The following is an 18,085-nucleotide window of genomic DNA, read 5'->3' on the forward strand; positions in this document are numbered from 1 at the left end:
TTCAGTAACTCTCTCCTTAGTATGCTCATCATCACTACTGAATGACTTTAGAAATACTAGTCTCATTAAACTATAACTGAAATCCATGAAACTTATGCCATACTGGACAAAAAGAAAGTGAGGCCTGATATAGTGGGCCGCACCCGTAATCCCAGATTTTGGGGGTTAAAGCAGGAGTACTGCCACACATTCAGGGCCAACCTGAGGTTACAGAATGAGTTCTAGGCCAGCCTACGCTACACAGAATTAAACCCTTTCTTAAAAAGGAGGGGAGGGAGGAAAGGTGGCAGAGAGGACAACAAGCACTGTTAAAGACAGTAAAGATGAAGATGGTGAGAAATTAAACACAACCAAGAATAAATAAATGACGGCACAAGATGATCTCAAGGACTATAAGCAACTGAAGAAGAAAGAGCACAAGCACAGGGTTAATCCTCTAAACACAGAAGAAAAGAGCTTCCTCTAAAATTGGGGGGGAACCTAAATTATACATAGAGAAACAATCCAATGACACCAGGACACCATACCACTGTACTGTAAAACTTTCTTTCTCCATAAATTAACAAGTCAGTGACACCTGTTCACTATGGACTAATAGGTACAACAGGAACGTTGGAAGAAATCAGAAATTTGGAATTAGCTCACAAAGCAGAAAAGGGAGCTGACCCTCAGTGGCTACAGCACTGCTTTAAAAGCTCAGATCACAGATGCAGGATCATTACAGCTAGACATCAGGCTGAGGGACACTATGAAGCAACTGTTTATGTAAATGTCAGAAGTTATAGACAGAAATAAAACTGTCTTTCTATTTATTTGGAAGTAAATGCATACTTAGAACAAAAACACCAAATGTAATACAATATAAACAAAGAGATAAATTTCAATGCTTGAAATGAAAATACACATTAAATGATTTTAAATTAGGGCTCAAAGTAGTAGAACAATATTTACTAAACATATATGTGCTTTAAGAACTCGGTTGTTTAAGCAATGAAACATACAAAAGGCATACACATGGTTTCTCAGGCATTACCAAAAATGTTCTACCCTGCTTCACCTTTACAATGAATCCTTTCTCTGCAAACCAAATATATTAACAGTTCTCTTTACTATATGCCGTACTGCATTAAAATATGTTTCTAAAATGCCTTGACATTTCAATGAACTGGGTAAGCCTTCATCTAGATTTCAATAACAGCTGCAAAAGTACTAAGCCATCAACTCTCCAGTGGGATGAAAGCGAAAGGTCACGCATCCCATTGGCTTCTTTATTGTACGAGAAATCCTGAGCTTTCTGGTGCAATAACATGATATTTCTCACTTTTACTATTCCAGAAACAGACACCCTCAGAAGACAGATACAAAGCATTCACTTCATAATATTTGCCTTTAACTTTAACCTTCAAACAACAACAAAAAAAAAATTGTTTGGGATAAAAGAAAATAATTTTACTAAAAGCTTCCCTTGTGCATTTGCTTCTTTATTTAAAAAAAAGAAATACTTTGTTAAGGGAGCATGGGACTGATGTCGGCCCTCTACACATGGGTAACAGTTGTGTAGCTGGGTCTTCACGTGGGACTCCTAACAGTGGGAGCAGGGCTGTCTCTGACTCTGTCACCTGCCTTTGGGACCCTTTCCCTCTCTTGGGCTCCCTTTTCTAGCCTCAATAGAAGATGTACCTAGACCTACTGTAATCTGATATGCCAGGGCAGGTTGATATCCATGGGAGGCCTCCACTTTTCCAAGGAGAAAGGGAGGAGGAGGGGATGAGTGGGAAGGTGGGAAAGAAAGACTGAGAGGAGAGGAGGGAGAACTATCATCCGGAGGTAAAGTAAATTAGTTAATTAAAAAAATAGTTGTTATATTTTCCCTATAGAGAAAAGGCAAAAAGGTATTAAATAAAGATTCTGAAATGTCTGCTCATGACACGATGTTACACGAGGAGCTGTTTTTCTAATATGACATAAAAAGTTCTTAGGTATTCACTATAATTTCAATGATGCATGTTACTGAGAACAATGTAAATGATTTTACACTGTTTTGTTGTTTGTTTTTATCAACTATGGAAAGCGAACATTTCAAGATCATCAAGAGAGATGGTGATTTTCCAATGCTCAGAGAAGTGAGCTCGAGGGAAAGTGGGACTCCAAGAGCAAAGCACTAATAAACCCCACACGACTTCACCTATCCGGCTTCTTCCTGAAAACTGTTGAGTTTTTCTGGGCGTAGAGACCTACTGAGGGTTCCAGGCGTGCTCTACCAGGCCCGATGGCACCAGCCCTGTCATGGGGCTCTCCTCAACACCATTTATTTTGTGACCTTAAGTTTTAGTTCTCTTAACACTCACGTTCACTGAAACACTAAGGCAAATCTTCAATATTTAAGGGCCACTCTAGCCACTCTGTTCGGTCACATTCATTCTTCCATGCGGCTAATTTGAAAACTTCCCTCCTCACAGGTTTTTCGTGCATTTTTTAAATCGGGCATTATTTAGAGAATTTTAATTCTCACTCTTAAGACTACAGTTTAGTCAAAGGGTTCAAAAAGGACAGGGACTTGCACTAAAAATCTTCAACAAGTAATCGGCAAGAAAATCAACTTTCAACCTAGTCACGCCTTGATGGCCCTATTCTGTAGGAGTGCAGATATCTGTACACCCTTGCTCAACTTCACCCTTTATGCACGAATTTGGTGCAAACTGCAAGTAGCAAAGCAATGGTTTTTCTGTATAAAAGAGGTAAAACGATGAAGAGAAACATTCCAGGGACTCGGGCGCTGCTACATGAAAATACGCCCCGTGCAGCCGAGCCGGGGCCGGCAGGAGGAGGGACGGAACCGAGCCGCCCAGTTCTGCTCCCCGAAGGAACCGGCGCCACGGTCAGTCCAGCGGCTCGGGGTGAGCCGGCTGCACACAACTCGGGGCTCATTCTCGGAGTGCACGCCGCCGCTCCGAGCGACTCCGGCCACGAATGGGGACGTCGGACCAGCTGCCGGGCGCCCGTTCACACGTCCCGGAGGCGCTTCTCCTCGCCGGCCGGGGCTCCTTTTCGGGTCCCGCCGCGGCCGAGCGGAGCGGGGGGCCGGAGCCCGTCAGGGGCGGGGGCGCGCGGCGGCCGGCCGGGATGGGGGAGGCCGGCGCAGGTGCGCGTGCGGCGGGGCGCCCCGACGGGGCCGGGCCGGGCGGCCGCGGCGGGAGCGGGGAGCGGCGCCGAGGGGCGTGCGGCGGCCGCAGGGGCCGGGGGCGGCGCGGGGCCGCGGGGGCGCGCGCGGCGGCCGGCGGGAGCGGCAGCGGCCCGGGGCGCCCTCCGCGCCGGCCCCGCCCCCACCCTCCCGCCCGCCCCGGGGCCGCGGGCCGGTTACCTTTCTCCTCTCTCCACACCTTTTTCTTCTTGTTGCTGGGGTACATGCTGCCGGGGGGATGGCTGGCTTTGGGCTGCAAGTTCCCCAGGCTCACGGGCAGGCGGGTGTGCGGCGGGGTGGGGGACGGAGGGGCCGCTCGGGGGGGAAAAGTGCGGAGGCTCCGCGCCCGCTCGCCCGCCGCCGCCCTCCTCCCGCAGCCCACCCGCTCTGCCCCGCGGCCGCCGCCACAGCAGCTCTTCAGAGCCTGTCAACTAGGTCACGCCTCGCGCTAACCTGACACCCGCGCAGGCCCCGCCTCCCGGCCGCCGGGCAGCGCCGCCGCCCATTGGCTGCTCCGCCCGCCGCTCTCCGCGTCCCGGCCGAGGCGCGCCCCGACTTCGGCCTCAGGGCGCAGGCGCAGGCGCAGGCTTGGGCTCGACGCCGAGGACGTTGGGGAGCTGGCGGGGGCGGGGCCAGAGCTCGAGGAGCCGGGAGTCAGCGGCACGGCGGAGGCGGGGCCTGCAGCCACCGCCCGCTGGGCGGGGAGGGGCGTGGCCTGGGGCGTGGTCTGCGGCAGGCGCCCAGGGGAGATGGAGGAGCGGGGCCTGGGGGCGGGGCCGGGGCGGAGCAGGGGCGGGGCCTGTCGGCAGGTACGCCGGGTGACCGGGCGCCCGCCGCGAGTGCTGGCTGCTGCGGAGAGGACCGCGGCATGAAGAAAGGGGTCGTGGCTCTTAGGAGTTGTTCCAGCTCCTTGCAACTACCTCGTATGGAAAGGTTTCACCTGGCGAGCTGACGCGTTCTTCTTGTTGAAAAATAGAACCCAAAGAAAAGATTCCAGACCGTGTGCAGCCCACCGCTCGGTCTTGGGTTAGAGCTCTTTGCCGGCATTCCGTGAAGTTCGGAAAGCTTCAAAGTACACCGGGCTAACTCAAGAGCTTTAAGAACTGGCAACCAAGTCCTACATCAAAGCAAATTCCAACGAGTATTATACCTTGGTTGTCTTTTATTCTTGGTTGACTTCAAAACAGCCTCTGATCCAAAGGTCTAGCTTGATCCTACCTAGTTCTCTCTTGATTCGAGAAATTTAATTGCAGGAGAACCCACCACGGGCGCACGACCTAGAACTTAGAACTTTTGCACTCTCCTCTACCCCAGACTTATCGTCTCGCTCCACACAGCTGGCTTAGTGGATCTGGGAAAGTCACATTCATTCATCAGTTTGGAATTTATGTTACATGTTTTGGCAAATAATTATAAGGAACACGATTCTTTTTTGAGAGTGGGTCTCTTTGTAGCTCAGGCTTGCCCCAGTCCTGGAATTCACGTGCCTCGACTGTAAACTGCCTCCGACCAAAGACGACTAAAACACATTAATAATAATGATGGTAATGACGATGACAAATAAAGGAAAAAAGAGAGACCATGAGGAGAATTGTAAAGAATAAAAGAATAACAACAGTAAAACATGAATTCACAACATCATAAAATAGTGATGTTTATTTTGACATTTTTCTTTGAGATTTTTCTTTGAATGCTCTCAAATACATAAAACATTACTTTGTTGGAGAAAAAAACAGAAAAGGCTTCAATAAGGCAGTAACATTTGAAATCATTGACAATGAAATTAGAAGGGCTTTGATTCATAGAAAATCAAGAAAAAATGGCAATGGGATAGACTTTGGGAGAGAAGAAAAGATGATGAAGGCCTCATGGATGGTCAAGGCAATGCTGACACTTACCAAGAGGCTCTGTCTGACACATGGAGAATGTCCCCCAACCCCCAAAGGTCCAAGGATTCAGAGCTTCAGTCCTGTAAACAGCACCGTCCCTGGGTGGTGGGCCTTTAAGCGGCAGGTCCTGGAGATGTCATTGTGTCATGTTGTGAAAAGGAACTATGAGGCTGCTGGTCCCTCTGTGCTTTCCGGCTTAAGACTGAGTATCTTGTTCCGCCAAGCACTCCACCCTCATGTGCCAGCGTCGCCAGAGACTCAGACCGATGGGGCCACTTAGCCTTGGACTTGAGCCTCCGTGACCAGAGCACAGAAGGGATATCTCACTTTTTAAGTAGCCTGTCCTGGGTATTGCATTGTCATTGCATGCCAGTGGAACAACTAAAGATCATGTTCCACTGGGGAAAAAAGTTGACTTATTCAAAGTGCTAAACGTTAGGTGTCTGCCAGCAAGCGCCTCAGACCAGGAGCCCTTCTCCCAGCAGGAGGCTGCACCCAGTGTGGGGTCCATCCCTCCACCCTGCTTTTTAACAGATATTGCACTATCAACATCTCTTTTCTCACGTCAGCTCCAAGAAGGAGTACTTTTATTGTGTTAAGACACTGATAGTTAGGAAGTAATTGCTTATGTATTTAGTATTAATGATCATAATTAAAAAATATCATTCAAAGGGGTTAATAATCTCTCAAACATTCCCTAGATGTTCCAGATATGGAAAGAGCTTGTGATCCTTCCTTCATATTTAACCTCCTTCAAGTTTCCCTGTCTAACAGCATTCTCACCCATTCAGTTAAGCAGTGTGAAGCCCTGAGCCCTGTCCCAGGTGCTAATGTCTTCATTTTCATATCCATGAAGTGCTCTGTCTGCTCAGCTTTACATCTGGATTAGTCTATTCTCTATTTTCAACAGAAATGCAGTCTGGATTTAACTGAGCCGCTGGAAAGACCTCTTCCCCTGCCTTTAGGGCCACTTCTGCCCCTCTGCCCAGTATCTAGGCCACATCTCAGATTACCTTCTCGAATGTGATCATACTATCTCACTGGTGTAAATTAACGACTTTTGTTGCCCTTTGCTGAGGACTGAATTTTGTCCCCCCTAACTCACCATTTATGTTTTGGAGTTTTTACATGCAAATGTGGTCATATCCAGAGAGAAGATTGTTAGGAGGCAGGGCTGTAATCTGATAGGACATAGCCCTTTAATAGGAGAGAAATATTGACTTCCCTCTGTCCCCTACTCATTCTCTGCCATATAAAAACACCACTGTATAAAAACAGAGAGGGTAGGCGTCTTCAAGCCAAGGTGATAATCACCAGAACCCTACCATGTAGGCATCCTAATCTGACTCTCAGCCTGCAGAAGAGTAAGAAACTAAACTTCTGTTGCTTAAGTGTGTGGTATTCTACTGGGCTGCCCTAAGTTGACCAGTGCAAAAATTGAGTGACCATCTCCCACCAGTCCAGCCTTATCCCAGTCTCTATCCAATCTTTTATAACATTTATAACTTTTCATTTGCTTGAACAGACCTGTCCTCACCACACGACCTTTTCCATATTGACACTATATTTGAAAAATGATTTGTGTAATTGACTTATTCTTGTGCAAAATGCAAGGTTGTTTTTTCTGTGCCCACCCTAGTGCCTGAATAATATCGGCATGGAGACCTATTATTTTTATAAAAAGCTCTGGCACTATAGCTGAACAGATACTGAGCTATTATAACTGGTAGTGGAAGTTTTTATTTCTTTAAACGCTCAGTTGTGTTATGTGAGTGCGTTTTGTTGTTGTTGTTATTGTTTTGTTTTGTTTTTTGGTGTGGGTTTTTTTTTGTTTTGTTTTGTTTTTTGGTGTGGTTTTTTTTTGTTTTGTTTTGTTTTGTTTGTTTGTTTGTTTTGGTCTCAAGTGTGGGTTGTGGAAATGCATTATCCACCTTTGAAAACAGACTCATGCTGGGGTGTGTGTGGCCTTTGTTGCTGAAAATAGACCAGTGTGTGACATTTTTCCAGCTGGATACTGCCTCCTGCAAGGGGCATGGGCTTTGGCAGCTGAAAAACATCCTTGTTTGGACTATGAGAAAGTAGAAATAAGAGCCCAGAGACAGAGAGAGTTGCTTTGCAACACTTCACATCACTTCAGTTCATTTTGCTTCAAGATGCTCCTAGAGAAAAAGGCTCCAGAGAACATTTCCAGGTTGCTGCTGAGAGAACCAGGCCTGACCCCTGACCCCACAAATCATTAGTCCCAGGAACTAGACCATAGGTCACCAATTCCAGGAATGAGACAATAAAATGCCCTACCCAAGGAATAGCCTGGAGGTAAGGACAAGAATGGGAAGGTATCTTATCTCAGGGTGGGACATCTGTGCTGGACAGCCCACTGACCTTATAGCAGAACATTAAAGGCACAGAAATACCTAATGTTCCTGAGGTCTATAGATAGCTCACTCAATGTAAGTCATGTTAGCTAGCCACAATCACTTTGAAACAAGCTTGCCCTTGCTGAATGTCAGTGAATTGTGTAACTGCTAAGCTGGGATTTCCCAAGCCTTGCTGTAACCCTAAATAAAAGCCGCTCTCTCCCTAAGCTCGGGCTCTACACTCAAGAACTGCTGCGTAGGTGGACAGTGTTGGCCTGGACTCGAGCTTGTAATAAAAGACTCTAGTGCTTTTATAACGGCATCAGCTCCTTGGTGGTCTTTGAATCCGTGAGACTTGGGCATAACACTGCTACTGTTTGCTGTTTGACTGGAATTCTGGGGTCTGGACAGTAAAGATTGGTATTGCCCCAAAGAACCCAATGACTATAATCAGCAGAAAGTTGCTATGGAGGTCTGCATCCCTTGTTCCTACTAAGCTACTTTCTCTTCTCACTCGAATCACGGGATTAGAAGGAAGGTAGAGGCTTTTAAGAACTCTAAATAAAGGTTGTTGAAAAATCTTAGCCTATGCTAACCTGACTACGCTGGCCTGGCCTACTTCCCAGCCACATGGCCTAGCACCTGCCATCTTAGTCTCACCTTGGCTATTCCTTTGGGAAGTCCCGCCTTACCCTCTCCTGCCCAGCTGCTGGCAGTTCAGCTCTTTATTAACCAATCAGGAGTGATAGAAAACAATTTTTACACAATATTGAGACAGGAGCTACTTCATAATAATGATAATTCCAATTTCCTCACTGCAACCAGATCTCTGGGCACAGAAATCAGCATTTGAATACACAGTGCTCAAAAACATCCTCCAGCATTTGGTGGTATATGCCTGTAATACCCAAACTCAGGAGACTGAGACAAAAAGACTGTAAGTTTATACCACCCTGAGCTAGGCTACCTACTGAGACTATCTACAAACAAACAACAGGGAAAAAAAATCCAAATAATATCATTCTTTATCAAACCTTCCTTGATTCCCACTTGACCTTTACTCTTGGTTCGTTTTCTCTATAGTTTATCATTTTTTTCATTTGTGATTATAGAACAAAGAAAGAGTAAATTACAATCAGGCAGTGAATAATAACCTTTTCCTGACAATGAACCACATATATGACGATATTGCCATAATGTTATAATGGAGCTGTAGAGTTCTAATTGTCTAATGACATCAGAGCCATTGTAACCTCATAACACAATGCAGCACTCATCTGTCTATATTGATGCTGGGATAGACATATTGTTGTATAAAAGGACACCACATAAAATAGTATACAGTACATATGACCTGACCATATTACAGCGTGACTGTTACTGGTATTAACCTTTCTATAGTTTTTATCATTTTATGGTGTATTTCTCTACTTATGAAAATGAAGTTTTCTGTCAAATGTATGCCATGTCATGCTTCCAGAGCTGTATACATTTTATGTTTACACTGTCTCTTGACTGCATCAGGAAGTGAGGGTGAGTAATTGGCTCAAACTATTTATGGTTGTGAAGTACATTCTGTAATGTTTGTACAATGACAAATTTCACATAATGTATCTCCATCATTAAGGAGCACGTGACTATACAAAAAAGAAATAAAGTGACCAGTAAAGAGATATTGAAGAAATGTAGTCATGAGTTACTGGATGTGCGCAGCTGCTATAAACTAGAAATTAGAAATTCAAGGGTGTATTCTGGGGAGAGGCGAGATGGCTCAACAGGCTATTGCAGAGGACCTGAGTCAAGTTACCAACAGCCACAGCAAGTGGAACACAAGGCACCTCTATCCGCAGCACTGGGGGTCCAATGGCCTCTGCCTCTCAAAGGCAGACATGTAATACAGGTAAATGCATGCAGGTAAGCACCCATACACATAAATAAAAATGAACGAACTTAAAAAAGAAGAAGACTACATTTTGGACTAAGTTCTTGCTTAGCATTCTAAAGACCCTGAGTTCAATTACCACAACCAAAAAAAAAAAAAAAAAAAGAACAAACAAAAGAGGGGGGTGTATCCCTGAGCCTCCCAAAGGAACTATCCCTGGCCTAGGCTTTAGCCCTCTAGCTGTTATTTCAGATTTCTGGCCCCACGAACTGAAAGAGAAAAAAAAAAAAATTCTTGTTTCATTTTAACCCTCTAAATTCATGATGATTTGTTGCTATAACAATGGGAAACTAACAAAGGGGATAATTTAAAAATCCATGTTAATAGTTTTTCTGAAGTAATTATGTGGACATGATGTAAAAGTTGTGTATACTTCAGATGAAATTTCTCAACCTATTCTAGTTGTGTAGATATTTGTAATTTTTCCACTCTTCCTTGAATACTCACTTTGGAAGAAAACAGATTTGGCCCCTCATCTTCTTACCTGCCATAGCCTCAGGATGCCTTAATCTTTTGGAATGATGTGGGGTCAGCTCAAGTACTTACACCTGCTGTGATTTGGATGTGGCTTGTGTGTCCTCTACAAGGCTCCACATGCTAAGATTTAACCCTCATTACAAGGTATTGAAGAGGGTCAATAACACGATCTTACTATAGCATTTGGGAGATGATTAGAATTAGATGTAGTCAGTAGGCTGGGGGCCCCTTGGTTGAATGTGGTGGCTTTCTAAGAAAGGGTGGAGCAGGCCAGCAAGATGGCTCAGCAGGTAATGGACCTTTGCCACCTGAGTTCAATCCCCTTTACGGTGGAAGGAGAAAACTGACTCAAAAAAAGAAAGAGCCTAGAAGACAGGTACGCGTGCAGGGGGACTCCCTGTCTTTGCTACCATGTGATAATCAGTTCCAAGTCTGGGCTTTGCTAACTAACCATATACGACCCATAGACTCTTGCACCTTCTGGACTGTGAACTGAAATAAACCTCTTTTCTATAAAGTTACCAGCCTCAGGTATCTCCATATACAGAACAAAACAAAACAAAACAGAAAGGTGGATAATACATGGCTCTAGAGGTAACATAAAGGAAGAATTCCCAGCAATCCTAAACTGCTGGTTTTAGTACAGAAACACACCTACTTGACTTACGATATCCCCTTCTGTGTTAGGAAGTCGCCTCTACTTATTTCAAGCTTAGCCTTTATCTCAGTCAAAAGGATGGCCAGACCAGCCTTCCCATAGCCTGCTGGTTCCAAGCACCCAGCTTCATTCCAACTTCAAAGAAACTTCCAAGAAGCCTATTGGCCCAAGAGTAAGGAAATGGTTGCTTAGCAACTGAGTCCTGAATCCCACAGACCTGAGAAGAGGAAGCTTGTGGGCCAGCCACCTAGTTCTGCCTGTGTTACAGTGAAAAGGAGCTGCTTAGGAAATGAAGCCCTTGGCTTTGTTAGTAGAAGTATTGATCATTATTGAGGTCACAACTAAAAGTAAGTGTTTCTGTCCTTACAGTTCTCTATAAACAATGTCTCCTCTTCTCTTCTCTCTAACAGTGCCAAGAGCTTAAGCCAGTTAGAAAATCAGAAGGACTCTCACTACCTTTCCAATTAACAACAATTTTAAACAAGAACTTACTTAAGACAGTATTGGCGAGAGAAGAGGGTGTGTGTGTGTGTGTGCGAGAGAGAGAGAATGAGAGAGAGAGACCTATAGGGAAACTATACATTAATCTTTGTAAAGTAGAGCTATTTGGGCCAGATTGGTTAAGTCAAATCAACAACTTTAAAAAGAAACTATATGATTCCAAGGGTAAAAAAATCCTGTGGACTTTTATTCCTTTAAATACTTTATATTATGACAATTTTATTTCCAAAGTTTCAGTGTTACTTCCATGGTCACTAACTACTGAAAGAAGTTACTTTGATTTGCTTCCTTCTCTATTTTTTGCATTCTTTTTATGAAATACTCATATAATTTAGCTATCAGATTCAATACAGAGAACATATTTTTTTATTTGACCTGGAAATTTAAGGTTAATTTACTTACTAAAAATTAGTTAATGTTACACACCATTTAATAGAATAAAAGAAAATACCACTTTACCACCCCAATTAATGCAGAGAAAGCACCTGACAAAATACAACACATTTGCAATTAAAACTCAGGAAACTAAAATGAATTTCCCTGAACCTAATGAAAAAACTAATATGCTAACAACTTGTCCACAGCTAATACAGTAAATAATTAAAAGGTTAAAATGAAATCAGGAATTAGACAAGAATGCCCACTCTTGCTATTGTATTAGAAGCTCTTGCTTTGACCAGGTATGATGGCACACACCTCTCATCCCAGCACTCAGAGAGGCAGAGGCAGGTGGATCTCTGTGAATTTGAGGCCAGCCTGGTCTACAGAGCAAGTCCAGGAAAGCTAAGGCTACACAGAGAAACCCTGTCTTGAAAAAGAAGAAAAAAAAAAAAAAAGTTCTCCCTTTGGACGTAAGAAGGGATTTGGAGCCCTACCTCATACCATATACACAAATTAACTCTGATTGGATAAAAGATGAAATAGAAGCTGAAGCTTTAAAATGCTCAACAGGAAAGTGAATCATCCTGCCCTCAGGTGAGGTGATCATATTCTCACTTTTCCACTAGAGGCATAAGCAGAAAGAGAAAAAGAGTCCACTGGACATCAGTGTAAAATGTTTCTGTTTCAGAGGAGATCATCAGAGAATTGGAGAAAACAGTGATGACCCACACCCAGTAAGAGTTCAGTACTCACAATATATAAAGATGTCTTATGTCGCTTCAAAGTGACCAATGACTCACTCTTTAAATAGTGAAGGAACTGATTGAAGATTTTCACAAACAAGATGTACAAATGGCCACACACAAGAAAGATATTTTGCATTAAGGTCATTAAGGAAGTGAAAACTAAAACCCTAATTAGAAACGACATCACGCCTGATGAGATGTCACCAGCAGGTCTACTGGAGCCATCTGTAAAGTCAGCCAGAATTAACACTCCTGCCACACCCACTAAAACCCACATGGTGTGATCCAGACAGAAAGCCCAACATATGTGGACAATAGTTCTGTCAGTAAGCAGCAGATATAGACTGCACTGAAATGAGAGAAAACATGTCTTTAGGACATTGCTCCAGGACATACCTGCACAGAAAAGGCTTCAATTTTCAATGACACACGAAGGCTGGACTGAAGGCCCAGCTGGAGGAGTCTGCTGACCCTCAGAAGCAACTTCCCAGGAGACTGTTTCCCCGGGTCAGCACACGAGATCTGGTACAGCTGTGCTCCAAGGGTGACAGACACCACCTTGAGCTACAGAAAAACTTGGCAGTGTCATCCAGGTGGTGCTGCTCAGGAAGACATGAGAGACTCATTCTAGAGTCTTCCTCCACAGCGGGCAGATAGCAGCTAAGGCCAGTGACTGTGGTCAGGAGTGAAGTCCCTGCAAGGAGGCCTAGAAAGGCCACCAAGTGATGCTGGGAATGTGAAGCCTAAGCTGCAACAGACACCACAGGAGATGTCAGGCTCATGGAGCACCAAAGAGAAGTTGCAAGCTTTGCATGGAGCCAGTCCAAGAGAAAGGCTGTGTGTGCTGCAGGCAGAGCTGGAGCCTGTCCAGCATGTATTCCAGATGCTAGACATGGAGCAGCAGGATTTGCTCTTTTCCCTGCTGAATTTTGGTCTTGCTTTGGACTGATCATTCCTTGATTCTTATCTTTTAGGATAGAAATGTTTATGCTACACCATTTATATTGGAATTATTTAACTTATTTTTTTGGTAGGAATTAAGAGGCTTTGGACTTTTAAAGAAGTAGGATTGTTAATTAAGATGGTGGGGACTTTTAAGTTGCACTGGATGAATAACTTATCGTGAGCCTGTGGGAACAGGAGGTGGAAGGTCATTGTTTTGAAAAGCAACGCAACTGAGTGTCATTTAGTTGACAAGGAGTGGAGTTGTCGTCGTGTTAATTGTAACTTTATAGAAGTCGGAATCCTGTGGCAAATGGGCAGGTCTGGGAGACGTTACCTTGACTACACTAGCTGAGGTGGGAGCCGTTACCTGCCTGGGACTCTGGACCATACAAAGGCAGAGAAAAGTTGCTGAGCAGCATGCATCCATCCCTTTCCGCTTCTGACTGTGGGTACAGTGTCACCAGCTGCTTCAGGCTCCTGCGACCTACACAACCCACCATGATGGACAGGAAAAGAGAGTAACACAAACCCAGATGTCCATCAACCAGAGAACATATAAACAAAACCTGTTATATCTCTACAGTGAAATATTACTCATCAAAGTAGAGCATGATACAGATAAGCCTTGAAAACATTGTGCTAAGCAAAAGAAACTAGGTTCAGAACACTATATGTTTTATAATTTGTGGACCTAAAAGCCTCAGAAGTGTTAACTTCTCGGAGGCCGGAAGCACAGTATGAGTTACCAGGGGTTCGGAAATGTGGAGAGATTAGGAAAGTCCAGTTGGAAGAAACATGTTTTTTTCTGGGCTTAATAAAATATTTTAAAATTAATTTGAGAAGCATGTGCTTACAATGCAGGAGGCTGAGGCAGAAGATTCACAAGTTAAACATAAACCTAGGGAACAAGATGAGACACCACGTCCAAAGAAAAATGAATTCATGATGGGAGGTAGCTCAGAAGTAAAACACTTTCCTAGTGTGCACTAAGCCAGAGAGTTGATTCTTCGTACCACAAATAATAATGAAATAAAATTTTACTGGGGTAACAATTGTGCAAGTCTGTGAATAGTCTAACAACCACTGAATAGTAGAAGAAAAAGTGTTTAATGAAAGTATGTCAGGAGAATGGGGACACAAAAATACCTAACACACAGACCTTGTCCTTAAACAGCTTAGAGTCTTAAAAAGCAGTAAGTTAACAAACGGTAAAGTGCTGTGGATCTTAGAAGTGCCTAAAGGTACTGCAGTGTGCACATGTGGTCCACTGTGTTACGCAGAGCAATCAGGAAATCCAATAGCATAAGCTAACCTTGAAAGGTTAGGAATGATCAAGGAAGAGAGAGCAAGAACATTTCAGGGCAGAGCGAGGGAAGAAAGACACAGACGATGAAAGAGTGTGGTCTGTGAAGTGCATCCGTTCACTGTGGTACAGGACATAAAAAGGAGCTCAGCAGAGGAGGAGGCTCAAGCGGTAGACAGAGGATGTAACAGGCTATAAAATCTGATCTGGATCCTGTTACCAAACGGGAAGTACTTTAATGGGTTCCTCGTAGAATTATTTCTTTAGAAAAATGACCTTGGCAGTACAGGGCAGATGGGTTCTACCTGCACAACTCTGGCCGATGGTGGGGCCAGTAAGAGGCTGTCGGCTGATCCCAACAGAAAATGAAATGGACTGAAGATACTGCCATAGCAGGGACGCTGAGAAGACAGGGTGGTTGACGAGAGAGAGCAGGGCGCAGAAGTTGAGGGTGACAAGTATCAGCAGGAACCGGGGGGCTAAGGCAGCGGCCAACAAAAGACAGCTGAATTCAGTGTGGGGGAAATCGTTATGTTTCCTGGAAAATTTTAGTGCAGAAGCTAGAAAAGAACCAAGATTTCAGTCAGTCAGCAGAAAAGGAAAAAAAGAAAAAAAAAAAAAAAAAAAGCAGTGATGACAATGGTTGCAGAGGTCTTCCTGAACGGTGGCACTTGGAAGGTCAGGAGTGAGAATTTATTGATTACGGGTCCACGGAGACTGGGCACGCGGCTAGCCAGGGGAGAACGCAGCTACTTTTCAGGCTTGTGAGCCACGTAAAATCGCCGCTTGTTCTCGCTGTTTTGCTTAGCCTCTTCAGGCCCTTCTTCTCTAGTTTACAAGTTTGCAACCTGCCTGTGCATGCATATTTCCCACCTGATATCCCTGACACTCGATTACACTACGTAACGACGGTAACTTACAGGTAGGGTTGCGACATTAAGAATATACTTGATTTTACAACAATCACTGCGCGTGTTCAGTTTTGATAAACCTTCAAAATAAGATACTTTATTATAATGGGGAAAAAAGACAGTCATGCTGAGGTATATGGATTAGAAAATGAAAGTAAATGAAGCTGTTTTCCATCCACCCAACCAAACCAGCTTCCAACTTTGGGAATTATAAGGTACTGAGAGGTACCAAGGTGGACAAGACCAGGAGTTACCCGCAAGGGCACCCAGGACCCAAGATGTCCTGTTTCTTTCTAGTAGCAACTCCTCACTGCCATTCGCTGCCATAGCTAGGAAAAGAGTTACCGGCTCATCTGCCCTGCCACTCGGTGCCCTAACTGAAAAGGGCAAATATCACAGGTCTCCAAGAAATGAGCGCTCCTCAGCAAACGAGCCTAGCAGCCACATCTCCAGAGGGGCTGAGCAGAGCACCCGTCACTCAGAGGCTGAGCTCAGGCAGTACAGGTAGGCAGCATTCGCCTGCTTCTTACTGTTACCAGCTACCCACTGGTGCGGGACACACGCAAGGCTTGCAAAGAGCCCTCTGCTCTCTTCCCTGTCGCTGTCTTTGCTGCGCAATGCTTTCTGTTTTCATTTTGACTGTCTCCTTTGCCTGTTTCACTCTTGTTGCCAGTCTCTTGGGGTCATGGCAAGAAATCACTGCCCACTTCTATCAATCTTGTCCTCTGTGCTGTAAAGGAATACTTTTACGGTAATGGTCTCTATGGTCTACATGGAAGTCTTTAACTTTTTTTTTAACTCAATGTTTGTTATTATGTAAGTCCTCTCATTCTTATGAGTGTTTATATTCAGTTTTCCCTCATCAATTTTTAAAGACTGTCCCCTCTCATTGCATGTTCCTATCATCGTTGTTAAAAAAAAACCAAAACAAACAAACAAACAAAACAGCTGGCTGTGCTAAACTGACATTATATAGTGATATTACACAGTAGCATACACCCATAATCCCAATAGGAGGCTTGGAAATTTGAGACCAGCTTGGACTGTGTGTCAAGTTCAATGCCAGTCTGGGATACACATCAAGATCCTGATCCTGCTTAACAGGGGAATGCTCTGAAGAGATGGCTCAGCCAATCAAGAGCACTGATGTTTGTGAGGAACCAAACTGAGTTCCTAACACACACATGGTGGCTCACAGCCATCCATAATTCATTTCCAGGCACAGCACATATGTAGTGTATGTACATGCATGCAGGTGAAACCACTCACACACGTTAAAGTACTTTAAGAAAAACTTCCAACACCAACAGAACCAACAAATCTGGGCCTGGGGGGGCCTGCAGAGACTGATGCTCTAACCAAGGACCATGCATGGAGAGGACCTAGACCTCCTGCTAGGATGTAGCCTATAGGAAGCTCAGTCTCCATGTGGGTTTCCTAGTAAGGGGAGCAGGGGCTGTCTCTGACATGGACTCTGTTGCCCAGTCTGATACCCTGGTGGGGTAGCCTTGGAAGAACACAGAGAGAGGATGAAGGCAGTTTTAATGAGACTTGATAGGCTGGGGTCAGATGGTGAGGGAAGGGGGCGGAGAGTGGGACTGGGAGGAGATGAGGGAGGGGGCATAATCAGGATGTAAAATGAATAAATTATAAAAATAAATTTAAGTTAAAAAGAAAAAGAAAAACAGCAGTGCACACTCAAAAGCTCTTGCAAACTAATTGTAACGCTAAGATTTGTAAAATGCATTCACAAAACCCACAGGAGTAAGTCATATCAATATTTTTATTTTTCTAAACTTGTAGGTCTTTTAAAACCTTGATGTGTAACGTTCACAATCCCCACCGCTCTCTGTTAATGGGAAGCTTTGACTGTTCGTCACCTGTTTGCTACATTCTGGACTGTTCTGGGGTTTTGCCTCATCATCACACTGACTAGCCTCAGGCTGTTTCTACATCCCACCAAAAAGCCAGACAAAATAAAACTCCAACCACCCAAATGCTTTCGAACACAGTGTGTGTATGTTTGCTTTCATACAGAACCCTCAGCCAGGAGAATGCTTGTTTTCTTTCTAACCAGTTGTTCTGGCAATATGATGACTACAGAGACTCCAACCATAGCATTTCCCCCTTTTAAAAATGATTTTTGTCACTTAGCCGGAGTCCTCCACTTATTAATTATAATTTTTTAATCTTAGCTACAAAGTTTACCAAACTATGAGTTACAATATAAATAGAATTTGTTTTCTTAAGACTTCTTCAAGTTGGATGTGGTGGTACAGGTAAACTTGGCACTTGACAGGCTCAGCAGAGGGCTGGAGAATTCAGGGCCAGCCCGTTCTACACAGTAAGAGTCTCTTGAGCAAAAAACAGCAAATTAAAAGCTTTTTAAAGCCCTTCCCCACAGACTAAGAACCAAGACCACAGAGTAACAGTGCTGGGAGGTTTAGGGGTGGGGGAACGAAGGGGATTTTTAGTGTGTTTGATTGGCTTCCTTTTTTTAAGTTGTTTGTTTTCCATTTTTGTTAGTGCTTTGAGAATTTCATAAAATATACTGGTTCATATTCACCCTTCCCCAACTCCTCCCGGATTCATTTCCTCTTCCCTAACTGCTCAACTTAGTTTCTTCCTTCCTGTCTTTCCTTCTTTCTTTCTTTCTTTCTTTCTTTCTTTCTTTCTTTCTTTCTTTCTTTCTTTCCTTCCTTCCTTCCTTCCTTCCTTCCTTCTTTCTTTCTTTCCCATCAAATGCAGTTTGTGCTGCCCATATTCTCTTGGAGAAGTGGCCTTCACGCAGGGT

The 18,085-nt window shown here is 44.2% G+C and overlaps 2 protein-coding genes across 18 annotated transcripts in view; one reads left to right on the plus strand and one right to left on the minus strand.

Moving 5' to 3' along the window:
- Macrod2 (mono-ADP ribosylhydrolase 2) overlaps nucleotides 1–18,085 on the minus strand; it is a 1,947,949-nt gene that overhangs the window by 1,918,912 nt on the left and 10,952 nt on the right. For 2 of the 17 annotated variants that reach the window (XM_060383165.1, XM_060383162.1), the window contains exon 1: nucleotides 3,362–3,669. The exons of 1 other annotated variant lie outside the window; for it this stretch is intronic. In XM_060383165.1, coding sequence (XP_060239148.1) covers nucleotides 3,362–3,407 — 46 coding nt within the window. In that variant the 5' untranslated portion in view covers nucleotides 3,408–3,669. Of the gene's footprint in view, nucleotides 1–3,361; nucleotides 3,674–18,085 lie in introns of those variants that run through there. 14 more of the 17 variants (XM_060383166.1, XM_060383163.1, XM_060383176.1 and 11 more) reach the window with 12 other exon arrangements.
- Sel1l2 (SEL1L2 adaptor subunit of SYVN1 ubiquitin ligase) overlaps nucleotides 10,702–18,085 on the plus strand; it is a 104,041-nt gene continuing 96,657 nt past the window's right edge. Inside the window, exon 1 of the mRNA XM_021642562.2 lies at nucleotides 10,702–10,851. Coding sequence (XP_021498237.1) covers nucleotides 10,794–10,851 — 58 coding nt within the window. The 5' untranslated portion in view covers nucleotides 10,702–10,793. The remainder of the gene's footprint in view (nucleotides 10,852–18,085) is intronic.

The sequence above is a fragment of the Meriones unguiculatus genome, chromosome 4 (genome assembly GCF_030254825.1).
Source record: "Meriones unguiculatus strain TT.TT164.6M chromosome 4, Bangor_MerUng_6.1, whole genome shotgun sequence".
Lineage (NCBI taxonomy): Eukaryota > Metazoa > Chordata > Mammalia > Rodentia > Muridae > Meriones > Meriones unguiculatus.